This window comes from Rhinolophus sinicus, linkage group LG10 (genome assembly GCF_036562045.2).
Source record: "Rhinolophus sinicus isolate RSC01 linkage group LG10, ASM3656204v1, whole genome shotgun sequence".
In the NCBI taxonomy this organism is placed as follows: Eukaryota; Metazoa; Chordata; class Mammalia; order Chiroptera; family Rhinolophidae; genus Rhinolophus; species Rhinolophus sinicus.
In genome coordinates, this window is record NC_133759.1 from 63,074,598 (window position 1) to 63,088,754 (window position 14,157).

The following is a 14,157-nucleotide window of genomic DNA, read 5'->3' on the forward strand; positions in this document are numbered from 1 at the left end:
TGTTGGGTGGCACCCCTGAACTTGGAACAGAGACCCACAGTGAGAGGTGTGTGTGTGGCTCCAGAGCTTCAAACCCCAGATCTGCATGCAGCTCATTAACATCTTGACTTCGGACAAATTACTCACCTCACTCCCTGTTCCTCAGTTTCATTTAAATAAAAACAGATTAAATAGGAGGTGTGATATGCCAGTATGATGTACAGTTATCAGTGTGATGATATGATGAATTCTCTGCCTTCTCTTCCCTCCTTTTTAATGAGACAGAAACATGATCTCACTTTTTCAAATTTTCTATCAGGCACACTAGGAAATAAAACTACATTGACCCTTGAACCAGTGTTGGAAACTAAACGTCCTTGTTAATGGCAATGTCACTGTGGATGGTGCTTAAAAATTGCAAATCCATGCAATTTCCAAATTGTCTGTTTAAATTCATGAATGATTTGAGCATTCAAAGTTACCCCAAAACATTTCTCTTTAGCATGTAAGATCCATGATATATTGCTGATGTAGTTCAACGATATTGGACAGTGCCTGGGACATAGTAAATGCTCAATTAATATTCGTTGAATGAATCAGTTTTAATAAGAATATTTTGGGTTCTTTTAAAAATCTTTTATTCATCATTTTGTTCATATCTCTTAAAAATAAACCAATGTTATTTGATATAAGGAGCCAGTAAACTTGAATGGGAGTGGTTATTCTCTGCATCTACATTATCATCCTTGCCTGTAATACCTGGCAGGTAATTAATACTTAGTAAATGTTAAAGAGAGAATTAGGTAGCTTTGTTAGGCACTTTCTTTTTTTTATAATGGACACATACATGACAATATTTTTAAGCAAAGATTTAATTTTTCCTTTTTGTCACTTCATGACAGTATAACTTGAAATTACACAGTGTATTAATTTAAAGTATTGATTATTTTATTTTAATGTTTTATTATCAACATAAATATACACTTAAATTATAGGCAAGACTCCCTAGAGTGTAAATGAGATACAGAATGCTAATATGTATTGAGTTTATTATGATTGACTGGATTTAATCAATAGACAGGAAGGATTTCTGTGCAAAGATTATTTTTCTAATTTTAAATCCTGTCTGCTCAGCATAACTGAAACAGGATGTCATTAGTATAAGACTGAGTATTGAGATGGTTTAGAAGTTTGGGAAATTCGACTATTAACACAAACGTAACACAAGGTGATCTATTGAACACAATAGATTGTTGTAGTTTGCTTATTTAAATACATGATTTCCTGCTTGACTTATGGATATGTTTATATAATAAAATTACAAATTAACCAAATAATTGATTGAGAGTGGAAGGTTCCCTGGACTAGAATTTTTTGTCCATAGCTGATAACCATTGAAACGGTTAGTTGTCCACTATCAGGTGTTACAGATCGCCACCAACATCTTAGTTTTTGATTATTTATTATGAATATATTTATTATTCACAAATTTCTCTAAATCTTTTTTGAGACTGTATGTATATTTTTGAATCCATACCTCCTCTTTAAATACAATGTATGATCACAAAATATGGTGCATGCTGCTGCCGAGTGCCATCCAATGGAAAGGCAGGGATCTTCAGTATGGGAAGCAGCACGTGTGACAGGTTTCAACTTGTTCAGTACAGTCAGTTGGGTATGAGCTATGGTTGAAAGATGTGTTTTAAAGTGTGCTGTAAATCATCTCCATCATGACAACGCTCCATGGCACATATCGCTTCTGGTACAGCATTTTCTGTCAAATAAAAACATTACAGTGTGTCCTCATCCACCTATTCACTGGATCTGGCACCGTGCGACTTCTGGCTCTGCCCCAAAGTCAAAATGACCATGAAGGTAAACGTTTTAAATCAGTTCAGCACATCGAGGCAGCTACGTCAGCGCTATTAAAGACACTCACGAAAGAGGACTTCCAGAACTGCTTCAGAAAGTGGCAGGGATGAGGGATAAGTGTGTGCAAAGTGAAGGGGAATACTTTGAGGGGGATTAATGGCAATGTGTCTTTTACTGTAATGAATATTTTTTATTTAAACATTCATCGTATTGTTTGATCACACCTTGCATCATGTTTCAGAAGCATCTTCAATGTTGCTTCCAAATAATTTTTATTTGCCCTACAACTTGATCTTCTTTAAGGCTCTAAGGGCTGACTTTTCATTCCCTACAGTATTCTGAAAAAGAACACTTGTTCCTTGCACAGCATTGATTGACTACTATTTTCCTCTCGTGCACCTGTGCTAAGTATTTTTCACACTTTACCTCATTTAATCATCACATTAACCTATTAAATAGGTGATATTAATATCTCCACTTTATAGATGTAAGTCTTTAGACTCAGGAATGAAATGACGTGCTCAAGGTTAAGCTACAAGACGAACACACTGTGTGTGTGTGTGTGTGTGTGTGTGTGTGTGTGTGTGTCTACATTGCATCACCACACTGTGCTGTCTCCAGTTTAAAGACGGGGCTAAGTTTATATCCGTAGGAAAGACATATCAACTATTCATTCATTTATAAAACAGAGGAGCATTTAGAGGTTTGCTGCCTGCAGGTTGAAAGCACTGCCCTGGATTCTTACCACCTCTTGTACAAATTGGATTTTCCATCCCACCTTCCACCATGGCATGATTTTCTATGAGAAACAGTCTATCTTCAGCTGGATTTTTTAATACAAATATTTAGTTTACATGAATAGACTAGAAAGTCTAGCTGACAAAGTATCCCTTTCTTCTTTATCTCCACCTCCTTTTCCCGCATCCCCCCAGGACCGTAAAGGATTTGGGTGGTTCTCCTCTGAGCTGTTGATGCCCTGGTATCATGCAGGGGTAGAAGCTTGGGAAGGCTGGATTCACCGTCCTGAGAGCCAGGACCTCAGTAAGGTGGTCTGTGGAGGCCACTTCTAATCGCCGGATAGCATGTGGCTTTAACATATTTTAATATCTTGACTCTTACTTGGAAGAAGAAAGAAACTGATGTCTTAGATGGTGGTGGTGGTGCTGCATTCACTTGCTTCAGTCTTTAGTCCTCAGCACGCTTAAGAGGAGGGCAGAGACATCCTGTGTGCTTATTGGCTCTTTCATCTTTAATTACGTTTTAAAAAGACACTACAGTGAAAGAGAAGTTCGCATTTTTCTTTTTAAATGAATTAGGAGATAACCACTAAATTGAGAGAAAAACACCACAATTTTAAAGTCCTGAGGTAGAAGATTTTCTTTATTAGGAAGTCCTATGGTAACTCTGAACCCCCCACAAAATGGCGGCAGCATTATCTTTCCCCGTTTGTTTACCTAGATCAGGAAACAAAATGGCGTTTTTACTACATTTGTCATTTGAAGAAATGCCTTCAAAGAGGCATAAGCTTCTCAGTGTTTCCCTACCCAGCTTTGTGTTGTGTCATGAACTTGGTTTATATTGGAGATTGTGGTCTGCTTATTGCAAATACCTAGGTGCCATTTATAGATAATAAAGAAACAGCCTCTGAATCTCATTTAATTTTAATGATGTAACAAGTATTTTTGAAGTGAACCATAAGAGAGGAATATCAGAGAGCTCAAGATAGAAATTAATCTGTTGTATTGATTATTATATTAAACGAAAGGCCAAGCTATTATTTCATACATTTCTCCCTTCAATTGCTTAAAAATTTACTTTAGATGGGAATTTTAAATGCCTCTTTGTAGGTTATATTTTTATTCTCAGGATAGATGTTTCTAAACAGTTTTAAAAAACATTATTTTTTCCCCTTTGGTTGTTTGTTTGTATAAGTATCTGAACAGTTTTTTAATAATCTCATCATGAGCCTAAGTTTACCTGGGGTTGTCTTGGTCTCCTGTGCACTTTCTTTTTCAGCTTTCGCGTCTTTGTACGCCAGGTACAGTGAGCAGTCTTTCAGAAGATGCTGTACCATCATTGTTACTGGGAGATCTGTTCTTGGTAGTAGAAAAAAATAGAAACAGGATGGAAGAGATAAAGGTGATTGAGTGGTACTGAACAGTTATTTCTGCAGATAAGTAGTCATTAAAACTTTCCTTCAGTCAAGCTGTGAGGGTTTCAAATTAGAACTGGTGGACGAATTCCTTGTAACTTTGTATCCCAATACTTTATGGAAAGTGAGTAGTGTTTAGCAACTAAAACCTTCCAAACAAAGAATACACAACTGTGTGTCTATTTTTGCCTTCCTTCCTAGTTAATGATGACTTCCTAATTAATTAAATTCCACCCTCAAATTATACTTCATAGGTCCTTCCTTACCTGAGCTCTTGTCATTTTGTCTTCCTTCCTTCCTTCCTTCCTTCCTTCCTTCCTTCCTTCCTTCCTTCCTTCCTTCCTTCCAGTAAATATTTATTGAGCACTTACTATATGCCAGGCACTGAGAATAAAATAAATACAAAGGATCCTGTTCTCAAGGATAAAAGACACTTGAGCAAATAAAATGATTACAAGTTGGATTTAGTCCTATAAAAGAAAGGAACAAACATTTGCTGAGAGAACAAAAAACAGAAGTGGGTGTTTCTACCTTAGGTATGATGGGCAGGGAAGACGTCCCTGGGAAAGAAATGTAAAACCTGTAAGCCCTCACTTGAAGGTGAGAGGAGCCGGCCATCGTAAGGGCCCCTTGGAGCAGGCATTCTGTCCTCCCTCCCAGTGACCACAGGTGATGGGCATGTGTGTGTGAGTTTGGGGTTTTTCTGGTGTAAGCCCCTGAAAAGCTGAGCTTCTTGCATCTTCACTTTTGTCTTCGGCACAGCACTGAAAACAGTGTGTCTTACATGGTGGGTGAAGCAATAAGTGTTTGGGCTGCAGGGCCTTTCGGTGGCATCTTACTCTTTTTTCCCCCCAGAACGTCAGCTTAATGGCATGTGGGGAGAAGAGGGGATGTGTTTGTTACTCTAAAGAGTACTCTGAATTTTATAACAACTTTCATGGAACTCTTTTAATTACCTCATAATAAGGCTTTCAATGAACATTAAAAACATATCTATAGAAATTCCAAGTGAATGCTTTAAATAATTAAATTGTATAAGTAAAGATTTCTTCATTCAACAGATAACGGGAACTTACATTCTTGGGTGTTTTCCTGGCACTCTTAGGGAGATAATTTTAATTTAAGATATGTAATATGTAATTATACACATTGTAATATATATTACTAGTTCCCAGGCCTGCCTTTGCATTAGACTTTTATGGGAATCTTTAAAAAGAACAGAATTCCAAACCATATCCCTGGAGAGTTTCATTCAGTTGTTGTTTTGGGAAAGATCCATGACATTTATGCTTTTAAATCTCCTGAGTTGATTTTGAGGAGGTGGTGTGTCCCCAGGTGCTTCTGCTAGGGGTACAGGTTTGGGAGCCGTTGGCTGGGATCACAACAAAACATGTGAAGACCGGGTAGAAGCTTCCTCGATGGTGTAGGAGCCAGTTTCTGGGTCCGTGTAGCACTGGGCATCTCATAAGCCCTCAGATGTTAACTGTCATCAGGCGGGTGAGTGAAAGTGTGAGCTTACTGAAAAGAGCAGTGACTATCAAAAGAAAAGATATAAGAAAATTGTGTGCTTTGGGGGCAATAAAACATTTGAGACTCAAATAAACTAAGTCGAATTCTGACTGTGATAAAGCAGTGGTTCTACTTTTCTTCAGCTGAGTTTTGGACAGGTTGATAACAAGTAACACCTCTTATCTCTCCTCTAACCCATTCAACATAGAGATTGAAGTTTTCCTTCCAAAAAGATCCCAAGGCCCAAATTTAGTATCCAAAGAACAAGTTGGCTCTCTCTTGGATGGTTGACAGTTTTAAGTTCCATTTTAGTCAAGGTCATAGAAAAGGTCAGTGAGAATTCTGGTGATTCTAGCTGATTTGCTGGAATTTGGGGCACAGAGGAGTAGTTAAGATTTGAAATACATTAGAGTACAAGTAATATTTGTACTTTGCATTCAGTGTTTCATTTTATAAAACATGATTTTTCTTTTTCCTCCACTGTCATGTCTTAGTTTGTGTTTAAATTTAGGGTTTGTGTCTTTATATAGAGGTGTGTGTATGTGTATATACATGTGCACATATATTTGTATATGCGCTTAGGATATTCATCTGGATAGAACAAATGTGCACGAAAGAGTTGCTCACACATTGTAGATGAATTCATTTTAAAGACATTTATTGAACGTCAACAGTGGACTGTTCATTCCACGAGGTTCTAGGGATGCGGTGGTAAAACCAGACAGACATGTTTCCTGCTGCTCAGAAGACATTTGTTGAATAATTGGGTGACTGCTTGAGGACCGGTATTTCAGTGTTGGGGAAAGGATGTGACAGTTCATGAATTTTGTAAATGGTGGCAGAAGTACACATTTAAGTCAAGCTTTGGCCCATTTGCTCATGGGTATCCCAGTGCTGTGTCCGATTCTTGAAGAGCACTGGTTAGTACAGAACTGTCTAAAATACCATTCAGAAGTTGAACTCATGCCCCTGAAACATAATTTTGTTTAAACATTTATGGACAGTAGGTTTCTTGGGGTGGTGGATTGTTTAGCATAAAAAAGCCAGGCAATGTCACTGTCTGAACTTGCCACAGGAGCATTTGGGACCACGTTGTGTCCCCTCCTGTAGTGGCTGGAATTGATACCATTGGTTTCATGCTCAACACTTGGGAGCCCATGGAGAGCACAGATTTTTCCTGTGTGTGAGCATGTAATAAATCAGGGTTTCATTTCTAAAACATAGCTGGGTACCTTGTAACGCAGTGCAGTTATAAATAGTGCCTGGGGCGGAGAGAGTCCTGCTCTGGCTTTTTAAAAATAATCCTGTAAAGGTCCTGATATGATCATTTCTTGCCCTTTCTATTTTCCTTGATCTTCCACTTTCTCTATTTCTGGTCAGTGTGAATCCAGGATAACCGGACCAACCACAACCATAATCATAAGAGCTATTTTTTTAACTGAGAGCTTTACTGTGTGTTGGAGAGTGTGCCAAAGACATTACATATATATCTCCTTCATTTCTAACAATGAACTGTGGGGTAGCTACTTAGCATTTACCCTTTTTCGAGTGAAGAAACTAGGGAACAGAAAGTTTAGTAATTTGCACAGTCACAGAATTAGTTAAGTGATGGGATTTCAGCCTGGATAAGTTGACACCAGAACCTGTGTTGTTAATTTTTTATTATTATTAAATTATTGGGTTAATTTTTTTGTCATAATGCGCTACAGGCAGGCAGGAGAGCTGGGGTAGGTTGGTACGGCCGATGGTGTACCCTTATCATCTTTTGAGTGCAGAACCCAGCGCGATACCTGTCATGTAGGAAGTGCCTGTAACTGTGGTTAGTGAATGCAGTTGTTGTATCAGGGACCTGGATTCCCCACTCCACCTCCACTCTTTTCACTATGGTCTTTAATTTAACCAGTCATTGGCCCACGTTTCTCTCCATACCTTCTCTCCTCCTTGCCTCCACCCGTGAGCTATCAGTGCCTCCCATCAGGACCTTGCAGTAGCCAATCTTGCCCCTTCTCCAGTTGGTTCTCAAGGTGGCAGTAAGAGGGACCCTTCTCAAAACTCAAATCACCCCTGCTTAGAACCTCTCCATAGTTCCTGCTCATCTGGAATCAAAATCAGCTGCTTTTCCCAGATCCTGCCTGATCTGGCCCTGGTTGCTGCCTTGATCTCGTGGGTACCACGCTTTTCCTGCCCTCTCTGTCCTCCAGCCACAGTGGCTCTTCCTTCTAACTTCCCACCCAACGGTTTTGCAAACGCTGTTACCACTGCTCAGAAGACTTCTTCCATGTCCCCCTTCGAGCCTCCTAACTGCTAACCCCACTCAGATCTCAGCCCAGAGCGCGCTGCCTTAGAGGAAGCCTTTCCTGACCCTTACATTTGAAGCTTTCCCAGCTTCCTGTAGTAGGTGTCACATGTATTGTTATGTATTTGTGCGATTATTTAACATATTTCTTACACTAAGCTGTAAACTCCGAGAATTGACGCAGTCTTGGGTGTTCCATAAATACATATCAAATGAAAGAATGAATGAATGAAAAATGAACAAAGAATAAAAAGAGCCAGAAATAGCTTGTCTGAGACTCCTGGCTGGATGTTTCCTATTATTATAGGGAAGCTGAAAAAAGATAATTTCATTATATTCTGGAATTTGAGTTTGACTATAGCTTATAGAGGTCACATTGTTTTCCAACCATTTATTGGGAGACAAACTCTTGGGCATAGGGAGGTAAAGTAACTTCCCCAGGGTACACAGCTGGTCAATGTCAGATGTCTTTGTTCTGAGCTTTGAATTGTATGCAGAGAGAAAGAGACATACTTTCATAACTGCAGGACCTCTTCAGTGGGCTGAGTATATAGGAGCTGCATCAATATTTGATAATATTGATGTTGTCATGTTGGAATTTAAAGAGCCTTTTAAAAACACGTATTTTTGTTGTTGTTTTTTCTTCTTGTATACCAGTGCGTTCAGAATTTAATTGGATGGCAGTCTAAGAACGCACTGATTTATGGCCTAAAGATGTGTGTGTCCTAAAAGGTGGTACCCTCAAGTAGAAGCAGCCTGTATGGCTCCCCCCAGGACTGGGCAAGCATTCCTTAGATTCTGGGGGTCTGGGGTGAGGGATGCTGCCAGATCTCTAGCTTGTCAGCAGGGCAGCATGTTCCTTTATCAAGCTCCAGTTCCAAAAATGCCTGTAAAAGGATGCAGAGCAGCTAGAGGTGTATGATGAGCTGATGCCCGAGATCTCCCCAACCGAGAAGGGGCACGAGCAACCCCACAACCCTCCTTGATTCTGGGACTCTATTAAGTGTTAAAAATTCACCGGTATGTGAAATTACCTCTCCTTTTAAGTCCTAGTAATGCGCGGCTGCTAAGCCTCCCGCACCTGCGCTCGGGAGGGCTAAGTAAGCATCCGGAGGGGCCCGCCTGCTGCTGGTTGGTTTCTGGCCGTGCCGGGTCCTTGCGGAGCCCCCTTTGCAGTGTGAGGCAGCATTTTTGTCCTGCAGGTACAGTAGGTACTGGATTAAACAGGTCTGCTGTTGCAGACAGACACCAGGCACCTTTCTAGCAGGAGCTGTGTTTGGATTGGAGTTTCCAGGGCCTTATCAGGAGCCACCCCTAGTGACACAGCCAGTGCCAGAACTAACTTTGACTTTCAGTCTTCGCCAAGGGCTTGCAGACACCTTAAAGGAAAAAAGATGGAGGCGCTGAGAGTTCAGATGTTCATGCCCTGTGCCTTTGAAAGCTTGTATCTGTAAGTGAAGTTTTCTTCTGGAAATAAGCCCGGGACCACTTAACAGGAGGGATTTTTTTTTTCTTCTTTTAAGGGGGAGGACAGCGAAAGGGAAGGTTTTATTGGGAGTTTAAAATATTGGAACTGTTACTCTATGACTGTGGCTTTAATCAGTCTGAGCTGTAACCTCTAGGAGGTGGATATGACAAGGAGAACAACTAATGTGTGGAGGGAATGGAAATGCTAGCCCCTTAGCTTTACCTTTTTGTTGAAAATTGAATGTTGGTCTTAAATTAATAATGCCAAAAAAAGACTGCTTGAAAAATCTGAGAACAGAGCTTGATTTATGATTACAAGGTAGACTGCAGTCCAGCTTTGTTATGAATTAGAAAAGGATTTTCTTCAGGAGAAAGAGTGTGCTTAGTAGTAACATTTGTCAAAACTGTCCCATTGCAGACACTTTGGATGGTGGCTTTCTCCTATTTTTTTCTGACTGTGGAGTAGTAGCAGTAACACTAATAAGTGTCTCTTTGGCATTTCTGTATATTGATTTTTTTCTCTTTGAGAGGAAAACAAAATGTCCAAACATCAGAATCATCTGCCTAGCATATAAATATAGAACAAGCTTGAAATTGTCAGTTTCAAAGAAATACTAAAATGGAGAAATACTAAATGGATGACAGCTCTCCCCACTTCCTTTAACATTTACTTTCAATGTTAGATGATAAGATTTGAAAACAATGCTAAAAGCTGTGTCCCTAAGTGAATAGGCATTCAAGCAAATCAACTTATGCAAAAGCCACCTCTGGAGCTTAATAATTATTTACTGAATGTTCCTGGGTCATGAGAGAGGTTCTGATTAAGCCAGAAAAGCATTATGTTCAGCAGCTTGTGAAGGTGTGTTTAAAGACGACAAGAATAATGGAAAAATACTAAATGTAGCAGAACTATTTTGAGAATGTGATTCTTAAAAAAAAAAAAAAAAAAAAAAAAAATTCCCACGAATTTAAGTGTGGTTAAAATTCTTAATGTTCAGTAGATACATCTTTAAAAGGTCTTAGAGATGCTTTTAAAATGATTTCTAATTTCCTGTGCTATTTTTGCAGTACTGAGTTTGCTTTTATAGATTTTCTTATCTGTATTTCATTAAAACAGTATAATTAATTATCTCTCTAAAATGATAGAGCATTTTTATGAACAAAGTATATATAATTATGTATTTAAAATGTCATCATGCTAGAAATGTTATAAATTTCTGCTTTGCAAATCAGATAATAGGGAGATGATAGTCACTCCTTAGGATTCATACCCTACAAGAATGTCCTCTATAACTTAATCATTTTTAAAATAATTAATTTTAAACAAATTAATGGATGTCATGAATGGCTAAAACATATCATTCTGATGCAGTATAAGGACAGTGGTGATGTCCCCCTTGAATGTACACCCAAATTAATTCTTAATTTCAACTACTTTTGCTTCATTATTTTGAATTGTGTGTTCTGGATAACTAAACTACTTGCCATAGGAACGTGCTTCCCTTATAAACTCAGAATGAAATTCGTAGCACATATCTGTGACAAAACTTGTTCACTGAGCTGTTGTTGCCTATGAACTTCCTTGTGCCTCTCCTTTTAAGGAAGGCACACACTGTGAATTAATTGTCTCTTTTGTACTGTCCTCTAGGAAAGCAAAGAAACACTGCAGTCGAAGGCACCATTCTAAAAGTTTTGGCTTCCTAGAAAATAACATCAGTTTTCACTAGTTTTGAGATGTTAACGCGCTCAAAGGATGCCAGTGCAGGATTTAAAACACAGTCGAGAAACATTCATTGCCTAACTTTTTAACTTATTGTCTACATGGCCACCATTCTAAGTATCTTACCTGTATTAATACATTTAATTCTCATAATTGCTCTGTGACAAAGGTATTTTTTGCTACCTCCATTTTGCAGATGAGAAAATGGAGGTTTGGGTAGGTTGAAAATCCTGCTCAAGTCATATAGCTGAAAAACGATAGAGCCAGGATTTCAACCTAGGTATTCTGGCTCTAGGGCTTATGTGTCTCTCTGTTATGTTTTGTGGATTTTCATTTAAGATACTGAAGAACTGATGTTTCTTCACCTGCCTTTTTATTGATGGGTTTCTCAAATGCCTAGATTTCTGAATTACCCAAGCTATATCTACTTTCAGCTTTTGAGGGGCCACGTATGCTTCAATACTACAGTATTTATCTATAAAATGGATTTCCTTGTGTCTAATTCACTATTGATTAAGGCAACTGTTTTAAAAACTCTATTAAATATATACATTGATTATAAGATCTGTTCTGACTTGGAAAGTCTTAAAATGTGGAGGGGAAGTTTGTTTAGAATTGAGGAAATACAGTAAGTCTCTAGAGTTCTGCCCTCCTTGGAAAAATGTGTTCTGTGTCACTGAATGATTTAAGCAAATGGCTTGATTAAAGTTCTTTCAACACTGAGGTTTTAGTGTTATTTGATTTTCTGAGGTGGGGTATTTGTTAGGATAAAGGCACCAAATTTACCCATTGAAGAGATATTTATCTCATCCTACTATGTGCCAGATATTCTTCTAGGTGCTGGGTAATCTATATGTGAATAAAACATAAAAACCCCTGTCCTCATGAACCTGGTTCCACCAGGTCATGAAGGACCAGGTGTATTCCAGCTCCATCCTTATGTTCCGGGTCCCATCCTTGTGGTCCAAAATGGCTGCTGGAGCTCCAGCCATTACAGCCAAATTCAGGGGCTATGATGGCAGATGGTTCAAACAATGGTATATATCTTTAAGGAGAATTCCTGGAAGTACCACATGACATTTCTGCTTAAATCTCATTGGCAAATCTTAGGCATGAAGTCAGTTTAATGCCTGGAAAGCTGGGGAATGTTGTAGGCGGCAGTATACCAGCCAAAAACAAGGAGAAAACAGGGGAATGGATACTAGATTGGTTGAGTTGAAGCTCTTAGGCTGAAACTTTGATAAATGTTGTTGTTGTTTTTCCAGAATAGCTGATAGTTTCTAAAATGTCACAAAACCAGCTGTGGCTATACCAGAGTACATCAAACTGGCTTAAGCAAAAATGGAGATTGATGGGCCCTTGCAAATCCATATCCAGGGTTATAAAGGGTTCAGGGTTGGTTTTACTCAGATGCTCACTGTCTCCAAACATTGGCTGTTTGTTCTTCCTTCTTTTCAGTTCTCTGTTCTCTCTTTTAACTCACATTCCTGTTGCATCTAGTTTGGCTTTATATATATATTTTTTCCAACAGACCCAGGAAGTTCCAGATTTACATTTTACATTTTACTAACTTTCCAAATCTTAGTATAAAGAGAGTTATTTTACCCCAGTAGTTCTTGTTAAAGGCATAGGGCTGACTCTTATTGGTCCATCTTGGAGCCAAGCCCATTTCATGCGCATGCTGATTGGGTAAGCCTGGGGTGTGTCTCTGTGTCTGGAGTTACCATGTTTTCCAGAAAATAAGACCTAGCTGGACCATCAGCTCTAATGCGTCTTTTGGAGCAAAATTTAATATAAGACCCGGTCTTATTTTAATATAAGACTGGGTATAATATAATATAATATAATATAATATAATATAATATAATATATATAATATAATGTAATATAATATAATATAATGTAGTATAATCAGGGTCTTATGTAAGACCCGGTCTTAAATAATTTTTGCTCCAAAAGACGCATTAGAGCTGATGGTCATTCTAGGTCTTATTTTCGGGGAAACGTAGTATTAGCACCACCATAACCTCATGAACTGCAAGTGAGGAGGCTGGTTTTTTAATGTAAAATCAGGGTACTTTACCAAAGAAGTGGGGCAGGATCCTGGGCAAGTGTAAATAACGTGACTGCCATAAATCATTACTACTATTTGTAAAGCTGCCTCCTACTCCATGACAAGTGCATCCACTCACTGCTCCTGAGACCATAGTTCATATTTTTGTCTTCATTTCCACACAGTATTGCAAATTTGGTAGATATTTCTAGATATGCAGTAATTATTAAGTGATGGCAGTCTCAGGCTTTTGAATCGTCTGACCTGTTAGGATGTCTAGACAAGTAGACAGAGCATACCTTTGCCTGGGGCAGTTCTTTGAGTAAGGATAGTAGGACTTTCTGTCTTTAAAAAGACCTTTCCAGTTACTTTCTCGCTGATGTCTGAATTCTGTCATTACATTGTCAGAGTTTTGGATAAAAAAATTCTTCCTTTTAAAATACTCTAGATGGGGTATCATACCATGCCGTATCAATTATGTACACCTTATCGGGGAAGAATTGTTCCAAGCCGTTAAAAACATGGCTGCTGGGTGTGAATGAGATTCCATAGTAAGCAAGAATTCTAGAGTGTGATCTAGTGAAAGGAAGCTTGATATGAAAGACAGAAAGCTTGAGTGTGGAGCACCTCCGCTTCATCTGCTTTATAACCTTTTGATGGTCTGACTCTGAGAGACAATTTCTTGAAGGGAATTGAGTGTTAAGCATGTACCTACTTAGAGTTGCATCTGTGGAAAATGGAGATCAGTTGTGGTCATAAAATGAGGAAACGGCATTCTCATGCCCTTGGATGAAAATATCTTTTAGTGAGAGATGGACATTCCCCTCGTTTGGAATGTACAAATGTGTGAAACTCTCTGGGAGTGCTGAAAATAACCAACTTAAAAAAAAATCTGATGAGGAGAATTGCCTAGAAGAACACTGTTTATATACTACAAAGATCTCTTAAATATTTTTGGTAAAGAATTTTTTTTCAAGCAAATTCTCAACATATTTTTATTTTATTTATAAATTGTATAAATGTGCCACTGTACTGATATTATATTACATTCCACAACATGTACAAAAATAAAAAATAAAAATGATGGATAAAGTATAGATTGTCATCAT

At 38.5% G+C, this 14,157-nt stretch overlaps 1 protein-coding gene across 11 annotated transcripts in view; it reads left to right on the plus strand.

Moving 5' to 3' along the window:
- Positions 1–14,157, plus strand: part of MITF (melanocyte inducing transcription factor) — a 204,090-nt gene that overhangs the window by 105,085 nt on the left and 84,848 nt on the right. For 2 of the 11 annotated variants that reach the window (XM_019711742.2, XM_019711743.2), the window contains exon 1: positions 9,102–9,258. The exons of the other annotated variants lie outside the window; for them this stretch is intronic. In XM_019711742.2, coding sequence (XP_019567301.2) covers positions 9,203–9,258 — 56 coding nt within the window. In that variant the 5' untranslated portion in view covers positions 9,102–9,202. Of the gene's footprint in view, positions 1–9,101; positions 9,259–14,157 lie in introns of those variants that run through there. 11 annotated transcript variants of the gene reach the window in all.